Source organism: Scyliorhinus canicula, chromosome 6 (assembly GCF_902713615.1).
Source record: "Scyliorhinus canicula chromosome 6, sScyCan1.1, whole genome shotgun sequence".
Taxonomy (NCBI): Eukaryota; Metazoa; Chordata; class Chondrichthyes; order Carcharhiniformes; family Scyliorhinidae; genus Scyliorhinus; species Scyliorhinus canicula.
The window spans coordinates 182,503,563-182,517,857 of NC_052151.1; the positions used below are offsets into that span (position 1 = coordinate 182,503,563).

The following is a 14,295-nucleotide window of genomic DNA, read 5'->3' on the forward strand; positions in this document are numbered from 1 at the left end:
TTAGCATGGCCAATCCACCTAACCCGCACATCTTTGGACTGTGGGAGGAAACCGGAGCACCCGGAGGAAACCCACGCACACAGGGGGAGGACGTGCAGACTCCACACAGACAGTGACCCAGCCGGGAATCGAACCTGGGACCCTGGAGCTGTGAAGCATTTATGCTAACCACCATGCTACCCTGCTGCCTTCAATTGATGACTTCAAAGTAATAACTGTTCTGGAAGGAATTCAAACTTACTGTTTTGTGGTAAACGGGATTGTCTGATTTATGGATGTTGTTACTTGAGTGAAACAGTAAAGGGAAGTTATTAAAGGTTAAATATAGAGTACTGTAGCTGTGTGGGGTATTTATGTTTGTAGTTGATAAAATGCTTATTGTGTGTTTATAAAATGTTAACTGAATTGTAGAATAAACTTTGTTTTTGATTAAAGGTGCTTAAGGCCTCTGTTGCATAACACCTGAAGAGTAGGCCCTTGTGCTCCTCATAACCAAAATCTATAAACAGTTATGGGTCAGGTGACCTCCATGATATACTTTGGTGTTCTCTGAACCCTGACCCTAAACACTCCAAATGAGCAAATAACCCGAAGCAATCTTTTGCCCTTTTTTGTTCATCCACCTATTCGATGTAATGTTGCATGTCGACATAGTTTATGTCTCAATTCAAAGTAGAATTTCATAGCCTCAATTCTTTCTGGATAAAGTTGCTCTTGTTCTCAGTTTTGAATCTTGTATGTTTTTTAATCTTGTATCTATGACCCTCATTCCAGATTTTTCAATGACTGGAAACAAGTCTGCAAAGTCACTGCAGTATATTTAGATTGCATTTCCATTCTACATATTGCCAATTACTTGGTTAGCAAATGGAGCTTATTTTCTAATAAGTTAGGATGGGGTGGTGGGGAAATAAGTGTAATTTAAATGGAAATTAAAAATAGCCACAACTCAAATTTCTATTTCTCCTGTCCCAGCCATTTCAAGCGCATCTATCCTTTCTCCTTGTAATCTTTAATCTGTTCAAAAATGCCTGCACATTAGTGCAGTAGAGGCACTCTTTATGGATTGGAGCAATGCTGGGGAATGATGTGTTAGCTCTTAATGCTGACACCAGGTCCTGAAATCGTAAAAATTACATGTTCCCACACTAATCCCAAATCTAGATATGATATTTGAAAGGCAAAAGTATTTCGTTAGGATGTGCAGATCAAATTAAACAGGTTTTGTCTGTCTACTGGGAAGTGTGGAGGGTTGGGGGATGGCGAGCTGGGGTTAGATGTGGTACCCAGTGTTTAAAAAACGTATTAATGCCTGTTTTTAGGTCATGCATCTGATGAATGGAGAAACTTCTCCAGCATTAGTCACAGTCCTTTGGAAGCAAAAAAAGACCTTGTATCTGACCTACCCTTTGATTTAGGTCCTTTTGTCCTGCAATTTCTGTCCCTGGCAAGACAGCTAATTTCATTGTTAGCTCCAGTAGTACTAGGCTATCCTACATGCTGTGCTCGGTTACCTATTCTGCATGATGCTAAGGATTATTGCAATCATATCTCATCTAAGAACAATATGTAGATCTGAAATAATATGAACATTTACATTTTCTGACTTTAAAATTTAGTCTGGAAAATGAATTATGGTTGAAATGCAAATCGAGGTAATGATGAAAATTGTTGATGTGTTTCCCCCTTATTTGTCCATACAGCTTCATCTAAATGTCAGATTAATAAGGTCATTAGTCATCCTACTCTTCCTGTTACTATCACAGCCCATGAGGACCGACACATAAAATTCTTTGACAACAACACGGGTAGGGGAATATTTATTTCTTCTGTTTGCTATGACATTGTTTGCTGATGATTGTGCTTTTGAATTGTTTCTCTCCCAAGTAAAGCATACTATTAATAGAACTTTCAATCACGCCCCACCACCTTCATGACCTCGCACTTTGTTCCCTGTTTTAAAAAACTTGTATTGTATATATCCCCTTCAGTGCTCTACCTTCACATGGGTGTGTATTGATCTTGCTAATGTTAGTAAGGGAGTTCTTTCCACAAGATTAAGTATATGAAGAAAATAAAGCTTTCAGAAATGGCCTTTAAAAAGAAAGTGCTCCTGATAAAGAAGTAGGGATAATGCTGAAGATTCGGACGATATATGAATAATCCTAATGTTACTCTCCACTCTTAAAGTGATTTGTTGTTCTCGTGTGGTCTGACTCCCATCTAAGGTAATAAATAGGAATTCCTTTCATGGCACTTTGGATTAAAAAAAAAGTAAAACTGGGAAGGGAATCAGGAACAGAAAATGACTGCAATTGGCAATTGTCTGCCACCATGCTTACCAGCACTTGTTACTCAACCAACATTGATGTGATGTTTGCAACGGCCAATGTTTTTCAAAGAAGTCAGATGTTTTTGCATGATGCCTGGGCAAGGGGAACACATATGAAGATGTTCTGTTCAGATATATCTGGCATTGAAGATAGTGTTTCAGGTCCACCAGAAAATTCTCTCAGCAAGATTTTACCCTTTTTCTCAAATGAGAGAGACGGTTCCCAAAGGGCAGAAGATTTTAGTTTTCTCCGTCTTGTCTCCACATGGGTGGAAGACCACAGATTCATCCTGATGTGAGGGGATTAACCTTCATTCCAAAGAAATGTTGACATTGGAACTATTACTGCTTTCTTCAGTTGGTACCTCCAAAATAGCCATCTGAACAGACCTAAAGCATAAATTTGTACTGGAGGAAAGGAAGTGCACAGAAAATATCCGAGGCGATGAACCAATATTTCAAGATTCTTGTAATGTCCCACAGCTCACCCCAGTGTTCAAAAGTCTTGGTCTGTAGCACCAATCATATTTCATCTATAGTATAACATCTGTCTTTATCTCGGTGAATATGTTATATTAATTCTAGCATAGACATCATAGAGGGTGGCATTTTGTCAAAATGCACTTTGCTCAGGAGATCGCTCTACTAATACCAATCTTGCAGTTCAGGTGAAGTTCATGTCATTTTACAGGTCTGTGTCATGCAGTACAAAGCATCACTGCACAGCAACTATGGAGTATGAGTAGGGCATTAGGGACACCTTAGAGATTTGTAATCTGATGCTCATTGAGAGTTTGTGTACTGTAAATGAAAATCTTGAGCACGAGGATGGTTCAGAATTGCATAATAGCCATTTCCCTTCATATGGTTTTAATATTAGCGCTGCTGCATGAAGATTTTTAAAAATTATCTGGTGAGTGAGTACTTGGGTTCTATAGAACTTTGTACAGTTCGGTTTGATATTGTGTATTAAGGTAAATTAAGAAAAATATTTGGAATCTATGCAAGGAGTACTGGAGCGCTTTAAAGGTTATTTTAAAGGAACATAATAGGGAGAAAAAAATCAGCCAAGAGCACAGTGACTGAATAGGAGATCAAAAGTAACCAAAAGGTTAAGTGGAGTTATTTTTTAAATCTTTCTAAATTAACGTTTGGTAACATTTTTTTTCATTGTGTAATTTGTGTACAACATTATTGTGAGGTAAAAAAGACTATTCTCCAATCCTAACACTAAATCAGTTCCATTAAAACATGGCAAAGTGAAACCTCTTTAGAAAATATAAAGATTCAACACTGAAACCAAGAGTTAATTTGCATTTGATAACTATATTGAGTATTAAATGTTTTTTTTTAAATGTTTTAGTCTGCTATTCCCCTCTGCCTTTCCCTTTGGCTGTTCTTGGAACTGAGCCCTTGCTCCTTATGAAAACAAAATGTAATCAATACAAGAAATTCCACTTACCGAGGATTTAAATGTCACTGTCCTCCTGTGCAAAAATTTTGAAACCATCAAATCGGTTAATATTAACCGATTAATATTCCAGAGAATCCCTACAGTGCAGAAAGAGGCCATTTGGCCCATTGAGTCTGCACCGATCTCTAAAAGACCCACCAATATTAAACCTGAACCAGCATCCATCTCTCAAAATTTATGCAGATTCACTTAACCACTTCCAGCTGGTCTCTATCCTGAACCTATATTAACTGGTGCAGACTATCTATTTATTCCTCAGAATCAGTAATATCTGACTACTAAGTCATCTGTCAAATGTAGTTCAGAGCCCTTCTCCTCTTGCCCACCGATTCAATAAACTGGTAACTATGCAAATAATTGATCACTGCAGTTAGTTATCACGACTGATGACATCATAAAATTACTTTGCATTTGACAACATTAATATGTCACAGCCAACTAATGTCCTGCTAGCCCTGTGCATTTGATTTTGTCAGAATTCATCTTTAGGGACATTCTGCATCATCTAGGGATTCAAAACCTTAGTGTCACAAATTTGTGAATGCTAACACATCCAGGGACAGAGGTTTAAAATTACCAGCGACATCTGTCCTAGACATTTAAAAAATATATTCTGATAGAACTCCTATTTGCCACAGAGTAGTTGAGAGGAAATTAAAAGTTGATGTGAAGACAGGTGGAATCAAAAGGGATTAGAATTAATCATTTTAAAATGATTTTCTACTAGTTGACAAAACAAATGAGCAGCATTTTGTGGGTGGCCTGTCCACAATTTCTAGATGTGCATAGCTGGTAACAGACTGTACAAGCATGTAGGCATGAAAATGATCCAATAAGCAGTACTGTTCTGTTAAAGTCAAATAAACAATTGTAGTTATTGAGGCAGGTAACATGTTTTAAAAAAAGGAATTTAGCTATGTTATGCGAGACTGAGTTTACATTTCAACAGCATCTAATGTAAATGGCAAAAGAGATGCAAGAGCAACATTTTTACGCAGTGAGTGATTAAGATCTGGAATGCACCATCTGAGAGTGTGGTGGAGGCAGGTTCAATTGAAACATTCAAAAGGAAATTGGAGTATTATCTGAAAAGGAAGAATGTGCAGGGTTAAGAGGAAACAATGGGAAGATAGCTCTAAGGGAATTGCTCATTTGGATGGCTGGTGCAGGCACGATGGGACAAATGTCCTCCTTTGTCATAATAATTCTGTGATCTGACACATGGGAGTACTACCTCGAAGTCTCACAGCTTTCCTATTTGGAGATATATCGCCTTCAGCATACTGGGTCAAAATTCTGGAACACCCTGCCTCAGCTCTATGGGTGTATCTACACCACAAAGACTGCAGTGTTTCAAGAAGGTGACATCACTCACTACTGAATCAGGGAAGGGCAAAAAATACTGACCTTGCTGGCAGTATCCACATCACGTGAATAAAATGACATCTGAGAATTTTACAATGAACTTTTTAAATGTGCTCCCTGTAAGGTGAATTAAAGGTAACAGTTGTTTTGTAATTAGCAAGGTCCCACAGACAGGAACTATTGACTTACTGTAGATAGTTGCAGTTGAATAGCAAATATATATGTATATTATGTACACACACACACACCGGTTCAATGGGTCAAATAATGGACTTTTGTGTAATGTAACTTCTATCATTCCACGCTAATCTGTATCTACTGTTTTTATTTGCAGGAAAAGTTCTTCATTCAATGGTAGCCCATTTGGATGCTGTCACAAGTTTGGCTGTAGATCCAAATGGCTTGTATCTGATGTCTGGCAGTAAGTACCCAATTAAAGTGCATCAACTCACATTACTTCTGACACCTTAATTATCTGCAATGTGCTCACTTAACAACCCATGTAACTCTCCTGTAAAAGTTAAAGCTCCTTGAATGCCTGCTAATCCTCAAGTTTATTTGGCATGGCTGCTCCAGCTCCAATCGATGCAAAGATAGATTAAAGACCCACTGAGCCTGTAGCTCCTGAAAGGGTAAAGAGGCAAGGATGTTTATTGATACTCATCCTGTTTGTTTGTCTTGGGGTGGCCTTGTATGATAAATCTTCAATTTTCTGCCCCATATATTCCTGGAAGAATTACATTGCTTTGTTTCTGAAACTATGATTCATTCACTAATCAGATTGAACAATAAATAGTGGGATATAGTCGTAGTCGTTCCAACTGTGATACTGCATCAAATGGCTCAAAGGGGACACCAAAGGTATTAATTGGAAAAGACAAAGGACTTGGGTCTAGTTGTTTCATATTAGTACCTGGAGGCCCTGATGGATGGCAACTATAATTTTTATTCATTCTTATTCTTTTTAAAAGTATTTTTATTTCAAATTTCAACATTTTACAAAACAACCCCCCCCCCCCCACAAACTCTCCAAAATGCAGAATGAACAAACCTCAACCTTGTGGAACCCGTCACTGGCCCCCTCTTCGGGCAAATTTCCAGGTCTAAGAACTCCAGTATGCCCCTCGGCCACACTGAGGCTGGTGGAGAAGCTGACCGCCACCCCAACAGGACTCGCCTGTGAGCAATCAGCGAGGCAAAGACTAAAATATCTGCCTCCACACCATCTGCAACTCCAGCAGTCCGACATCCGAAATATGGCCTCCAGGGGACCAGGCTCCATATCTACATTCTACACCGCCGATATGGAGCTGAAAACTGACCTCCAAAACCTTTCCAACTTCGGGTCGGACCAGAACATATGCACAATTAGCAGGACCCCTCCCACACCGCTCACAGACATCCTCTACCCCCTCAAACAGCCAGCTCATCCTCAGCTTTGTCAGATGCGTCCTGTACACACCTACAGCTGTATCAGTCCCAGCCACGCACACGTGGTCGAGGCATTCACCCTCCGCAACACCTCGCACCATAAACCCTCCTCCAATGCTGCCCCCAACACCCTCCCACTTAGCCTTAATCCCCTCCACAGACACCTTGTCCTCCTTCAAAATCCTCCTATCAATTGCCAAGACGCCCCTCCCTCCAACCCCCGCCGCTGACAGCACCTCCATGCAGGTGCTATTGGGAAGATCGGAAAGATCTTCTTCGTAAAGTCCCACACCTGCATACACTGGAAACTCTTCCCTTGTGCCAGCCGAAAACTTCTCATTCAACTCCTCCAAGCTCACAACCGCCCCCCCCCCCCCCCCCAGAAACAGATTCTTCATCTCCCTGATCCCCCTCCTCCCAGCCCCAGAACCTCACATCCATCCTCTCCAGCTCGAATCCGTGATTCCATCTGATTGGCATCACCCTCGACCCCGCTCCCAACCTAACATTCCGCTGGAGTTGCCTCCAAATCTTCAGCTTGGCCACCCTTCCCTAACGCTTTCCTAACACTTCCCTGGAGCCAGAGCGAGTGGCTCCGTTGCCAGCGCCCGCAACCCCGATCCCTGATATGCGCCCACCTTCATCCTTACCCACTTTAATGACTTCCGCAGCACCTCACCGATCAAGATGAACGGGTCACTGTGTTGCGACAATGCCTCCTCCACACCCTTCATTTTCTCCCACTCTTTGAGCGAGGTCATCATCTACCTCTGATGCACCTCAATGCTTGGAGAACAGCCTTTCAAACTTCCCTATACCACCTGGATCAGATTTTCAACCGTAATGGCAGTGGCTCCACCTGATGAACCAACACCTGCCATCTTTCCTTCTGTTGGACTCCAGCAGCATTCGCCAGTGGACTTTCGCTCCCCCCTTTCCCTGACCTTTCTTCTGGAACTCTGACATTAGAACTTCCCACACCAGCTCACTCAAAAAGTACCCTGAGACAGAGCATAAAAGTTCCAAAAAACAGGAACCACCCAATGTGCGACCTCAACGTACATTTCACCACCGGAAGTCCCCTTATTGTTCTTTAATGATTGAGAAGAACAAATGTAGTTTGTTTGTGAGAGACCAGATGCTTGTCCAAAAAACATTTGTTTTGTAAATTCCAACTCTTTGAAATATTAGAGAGCTTCCTTTGGTCCATGTGTGAGGTGAATTGTGGCAAAAAGAAATGTTGCAGGAAGGAGGGGAACTAACCTTTTTGGCATATATGTTTGATGGGATTATTATTTAAACGATAAAATATTAAAGCATGCCGCTGTTCAGAGAGACTTGGGTGTGCTAGTGCATGAGTCACAGAAGGTTGGTTTACAAGTGCAACAGGTGATTAAGAAGGCAAATGGAATTTTGTCCTTCATTGCTAGAGGGATGGAGTTTAAGACTAGGGAGGTTATGTTGCAATTGTATAAGGTGTTAGTGAGGCCACACCTGGAGTATTGTGTTCAGTTTTGGTCTCCTTACTTGAGAAAGGACGTACTGGCGCTGGAGGGTGTGCAGAGGAGATTCACTAGGTTAATCCCAGAGCTGAAGGGGTTGGATTATGAGGAGAGGTTGAGTAGACTGGGACTGTACTCGTTGGAATTTAGAAGGATGAGGGGGGATCTTATAGAAACATTTAAAATTATGAAGGGAATAGATAGGATAGATGCGGGCAGGTTGTTTCCACTGGCGGGTGACGGCAGAACTAGGGGGCATAGCCTCAAAATAAGGGGAAGTAGATTTAGGACTGAGTTTAGGAGGAACTTCTTCACCCAAAGGGTTGTGAATCTATGGAATTCCTTGCCCAGTGAAGCAGTTGAGGCTCCTTCATTACATGTTTTAAGGTAAAGATAGATAGTTTTTTGAAGAATAAAGGGATTAAGGGTTATGGTGTTCGGGCCGGAAAGTGGAGCTGAGTCCACAAAAGATCAGCCATGATCTAATTGAATGGCGGAGCAAGCTCGAGGGGCCAGATGGCCTACTCCTGCTCCTAGTTCTTATGTTCTTATGACAAGTCTGCCACATGGCTTGGCTATGATATCCAGGACATTGAGATGTCTAGCGCATAGGACCAACTACACCAACAAGATCAAGCAAAACAATCTGACTTTTGAAAAGTTTCTTCTGAATATTATTGTTTACCAACTGTTGGTGTTTTTTTTCTTCTTCTTCCAAAGGTCATGACTCTTCAATTCGTTTGTGGAGCCTTGAGACCAAGACGTGTATTCAGGAATTCACTGCACATCGTAAAAAGTTTGATGAGTCCATCCATGATGTGGCATTCCATCCTTCCAAATGTTACATAGCCAGTGCTGGGGCAGATGCACTGGCTAAAGTATTTGTATGACAGTTTTCTGTAGACTACTTCAAACCCTCTATTATCAATTAGTGTCTATGACACTGCCAGACATAGGGATATCCTTTACTGCCTAGCAATCCTGACACTTGGGTTGCAGAGCCTACAGTTCTGAAACACTTGTATTTTCTGCAAGTTTTTTCACCTGGTTTGTTCAGGCTGCTCTGAGTCCAACTTTGCTAATGTCTGAGGGATTTGCTGTTCAGTTCTTCCTTAAGTTAATTCCTGTAATCCTGGGGCTGCCGTGTTTATCCAGGCAGGCCTGGATAAAGTTGGGATGGGGTATATTTCCTGTTTTTAGAGAAATGAAAATACATCTGGCAACACCTGTATGAAAGGCAATGTGTTCTCTTTGCTGGGCAGCTAAGTTGTTTGAGGTAGCAAGGAATGCCAATAGAGTGGAGTGCCAAGCTGCAGCAAGTGCAGCAACTCCAGGTTAAAGGGGGATGTAGAAAGTCCAACATTAGAGTATTTTTGAAGACAAGATGCCAAACATTTGCTAAACAAAAGGAGACCTCTTAAACAATTGTACAATAAAAGCAGAATGTTTACATATGGGATACAATATCTGTAGTCGATTATTGTTCTAGCTACCTGACTGTGTTAGACTTGTGCCAGCAGTGTGATCCGTGAACACATTTCTCCATAAAGACAGTTTTTAAGGTAAATTTGGGTCGTATGTAAATTCAATTGCGTAGAGCTACACTTTGTATAAATATATGTTCAAGGTATTGTTTAGCACTTACAGAAACACTGACATTTTTGAATACAGTTATATACAGGTATACTTTCTTTTAAAACACAGTAATAGATTTTTGTCTTTAAAAAGGGACTTTAATTCTTTAACATCAGGTATTTGAATGTCTAGTGCTCTCTCAAACATGCATTTTAATTTCAGATGGCCTGAAGACTACATATTGTAAACACGGCAGTGGAATGTTTAATGGTATTATAATGATGGGGCGTTTTACTTTTGGGTTTTGTTGTAATAAACCTTGGCATTAACACTTCCTTGGACTGGTATGTGCACTGTGGGTGATGGTATGGGAAATGTAGTGCTGCGCTATTTTGTCAAGAGATTTTACTGATCCAATTTTCAAGTGAAATGCTTTCAATAGCCTGGATCAGCTGCAGTTGAATACTGCTGGGCACAAGAGCAAGATAATATTATGACAAAGATTTCTTTCTACTGGAGGATAAAATTGGCAATAATTCAAACTAACCAAGTTCTTACTTAGAAAAATTATTTAACCATTGGGCGTATTTGACATTGTCCAACAGTTGCAGCTGTTTGGGGTTTTTTCATATCAGGAATCCTGCTTTAAAGTTAGATTGCTCTAATCTCCTATTTTCTGGCCCAGTCGCAAAGTATTTAAGAAGGGAAATAGATTTTTTGGAATTAATACATGTGAGTATGAAGTATCTCAAAATGAGCTATCTTTAATACTGACAGTGGCTTGCCTTTAAATGGAGGGAAGCTAATGTAGTGTGGGAGAGAGGGAGAGAGTGAGTTTGATGTGTGCATTGGACACATTTGCTATGTCTACCTACATTTTTTTTTAAACTGCGATCATGTTTAGGTGGAACTGTAAAGCAGAAGCTTCTAAACATCATGATTATGTGAGACCTACTAAAAGCTAATTTTCTTGTAAAAAGCTGATTATTTATCTATGATGTACCCATCTCTTTTCTGAAATGGAAAGTGACTGATAGATTTATTGGTAATAAAAATCCCATCTTTCAGAAAATGATGCATTTGCCGTCTGTAAATTTAGCCGAGGCACCTGACTATAGATAGTTATCATCAAAGTGATGCAATGCATCCTGTCACTAATTAATTGTTTTCAAAACAATAACTCAACTGTTTAAAGATTTTTGAGTGTCTAACTTTTATTGTTAAATGAGCTATTGTCTCAAGTAAATTTTATTGTACTTTCGGTTATGTGTGATATGAGTAAGATCAAGTGTTCATTCGATCAAATTGAAGTACAAATTTTCAGCCAGAACCCATGGTGTGACTGATCCCTTTTGGTAACTTGGTTCCTTTTCTTTCTATTAGCATTGTGGTCATGAGCTGAATAGTGAAACTGGATTTTGTTTTTGGCTGGTCTTTAAAAGGTATTTTTCCATTCCTTCCTCGTAGCCCCACACATCCACCTATATCAATAATTAAATTCACTGGTCAGCTTTTTAATATTGTTCATTTTATGTGGTAACAGAGTTGCACGATTTCCACCCCATCTATGTTTAAAAGCCCCACTTTGGCTATTTGGGTCCAATTCTCCAACTGGAGGAAGAAAATTACCCCACTTTCAGAGAGAGGACTCCACTTAGCTGGAATTCTTTTCATGAGTAAGGTTTATCAGCCTCTACAATATATTGTCATCCTGTCCATAATAAAGCTATTTTATCATTTGGGCTTGTTGGCATTGGTTTGTTTTCGACGTCACAGAATTAATATGTTCCAACTGGAGCATTGTGTGTGCGTGTTCTGCTTGTAAATAGATAATTGCTCTTTCCATAGTTAGAATTTGTCCCTCTTGAAGAACTGGATGATACAGAGGATTCATCCCAAAATGATGAGATGGAAGTTACCAAGTTCAGCCAGATTTGCTACCTCCAACATGACCAAGACAGACTTGGTCCTGTTCCCAGAAAGCTACCTATGATTCTATATCACTAGTACAGTTAATGTTTCACAGCAGCATGGTATCCAAGCATGTCACGCTTGCAATTTAAAGTAAGGATAAAATTATTTGGAAGACTCGTGTTAACTGAGTGAAAAATACGAGCGGAGCCAAAGATGTTGTCAATTAGGGATGGGCAATTAAAATGTTGGCCTATCCAGTGACACGTATGGAAACAGGATTAACCACTTTCGGGTTTTTTTTTAGGGTTGCGGTAGGTAAGGAAAAGATCACTGGCTGAGAGGGGAACTAGTAATTTGCAAATAATGAAATCTGCAAGTAGGTGAGAATTATTGTCACTGTTCACAAAATATACTTTGACACATTGTGAATGGCGAGGTAAAGTACACAGCCAAGGGGAAAATGTAATTCAAAAATTAGTTTGCTCCACATAAAATAGAAAGGTTGCGGAACAGACCAAAGTGAACTTATAGAAATTTGAAAGTTATCTTGGACACCATCTTTCCCTCCTTTCAAACATTCCTTCTCCAAGCACAGTTGAATGACCTAGTTGAGAAAGTCAGACATAAACATGAATAGTTTAAAAATGCTGATTTCAGGACATAGATGTATGATGTGAAATTGTCTAGGTGTGGGACATTGGAATTTTAAAAACTAAATGCACAATTGGGGCTCTTTGCCAAGGTGTAAAAGTAAAGTTGCCGTAGCCCCAGATGACTATACACTGCTTTCCCTTCTGAGTGGGAGAGCTGACTGGTGGTGATTTAACCTGCGGGTCACCACACCTCAGACGATTGGCAAGGTTGGAAAGTTGTACTTGACAGCTGACTGGTGTACATTTTCTAAGGGAAGGAGTAGGTGTCTACTCGTCTTCTGCATAACTACAGAACCATTAAGCATCAATAAAGACTTGCATTTTTACAGTGACTTTTACAGTGACAGTATTGTCCAGGACCTTGGGACATATGTCCAGCGCCTCTGCTTAACATCTTATCCTATAGATGGCATCTATGACCGTGAAGGCCTCTTTGGCTTGGGGTTTCAGCCTGGATTATGTGCTAAATCTCAGAAATTGCAGCTTCTGTCTTAGGTAAGTGTTCCCCTCTCAGCAGTGTATGAGAGACGGAATTTGATTCGGATGAAACTGGCAGCAGTACTGAAGAAAGAGACGTTACATTTAACTACAAACCAGTGGGCATTATTGTCCTGGCGAACTAGGGATGGAATTTTCCCAAAATTTGTGTCAGGCTCTGGCTAAATATCGGCAAGTTTCTCCACAAAAACAGCTGAGTTTAAAGACCAGATTTTCAGGAACTTAATGCACAGAAAATCTGCGGGCATGGTTTACACCGTCACTCTAATAGAGCTGGCAAGGCCAGCTCCAGCTAGATTGGGGCGCAATCTTTAAAGGGAGCTCCAATCCTCGTGCTGCCATCAGGGCGCCCCCCTCCCACCCCACACACACAAGATGAACCCCCGTCACCACCTTTCAGGGCCGTATCAACTTGACACTGTCCCATGGTCCTGAACCCCAGGGCCTCGAGGGTACTCCGCACCCTACCGTGGTTTGCACTTTTGAAAAGAAGTACTGATTCATGCCAGCATGGCGTCACACTGCCGCGGGGGGGGAAGATCCATCCTGGGTGGACGATTGGGAGAATTTCAGAAATCAAGATAAGTTAACTAATAAAGAGGGAGAAATAGATTATAAGAAGAAACAAGCCAGAAATGTAAAAATGCATAAAGGAAGAGGGTAGCAAAATTAAATATTGGTCACTTAAAGGCTGAGAAAAGCAAAGCTATAATGGGTAATAAAGAAATAGCAGAACCATTAAATAAATAATTTGTTTCTACACAGTAAAAGATACAAAGCACATACTAAAACTAGTGGGGAACCAAGGGGCAAGGCTGTTTTATAAATTATTATTATTTAATCAATTATTTAATCAATAAGCGATTATTATTTATACCATTGTAAATAAGGAAACGTTTTGATTGTTCTTTTTTCTCTCAAGTTTGATGTGTTAAAACACCAATAAAAATATTTTTCAAATTTCCTCTTAGCCTGCTCTCTAAATAGTAAAGTCCCACCCCCTCCAAGCTATCCTCATTATTGAAGTTTTGCATGCTTGGAAACATTCTTGTAAACCCTTTTTTCACATCATACCTGTACTGTCGCACCCATAACTGCACAATACTCCAGATGAGACCTAACTGCTGAGACCTAACTGTTGTATGTTCAGCATAGCCTCCTTGTTCTTGTACCCCATGCCCATATTAATAAAGAATACTGTATGCTTTATTTACTGCTCTCTCCACCTGCCACATTCAATGATCAATGTACACATACACCAAAGTCCCTCTACTCCCGAACCCCTTTAAGAATTTTACCCTTATTTTATATTGCCTCTCCATGTTCTTCCTGCCAAAATGTATCACCTCACACTTCTCCGCATTGAACTTCATCTGCCGCCTATCTGCTCACTCCACAACTTGTCTATGTCCTTCAGAAGCTACACTATCCTCTTCACAGATTACAATATTTTCAAGTTTTGTATCATCCACAAACTTTGAAATTCTCCCCTGCACACCAAGATCTAGATTATGTTATCAGGAAAAGCGAGTGTCCCAATTCTGACCCCTG

The 14,295-nt window shown here is 40.3% G+C and overlaps 1 protein-coding gene across 3 annotated transcripts in view; it reads left to right on the top strand.

Moving 5' to 3' along the window:
- Positions 1 to 11,418, top strand: part of strn (striatin, calmodulin binding protein) — a 117,057-nt gene extending 105,639 nt beyond the window's left edge. For 2 of the 3 annotated variants that reach the window (XM_038800584.1, XM_038800585.1), the window contains 3 exons: positions 1,704 to 1,808; positions 5,506 to 5,592; positions 8,825 to 11,418. In XM_038800584.1, the coding sequence (XP_038656512.1) occupies positions 1,704 to 1,808; positions 5,506 to 5,592; positions 8,825 to 8,994 (362 nt within the window). In that variant the 3' untranslated portion in view covers positions 8,995 to 11,418. The remainder of the gene's footprint in view (positions 1 to 1,703; positions 1,809 to 5,505; positions 5,593 to 8,824) is intronic. The other variant, XR_005461055.1, reaches the window with a different exon arrangement.
- Positions 11,419 to 14,295: the final 2,877 nt, after the last annotated feature.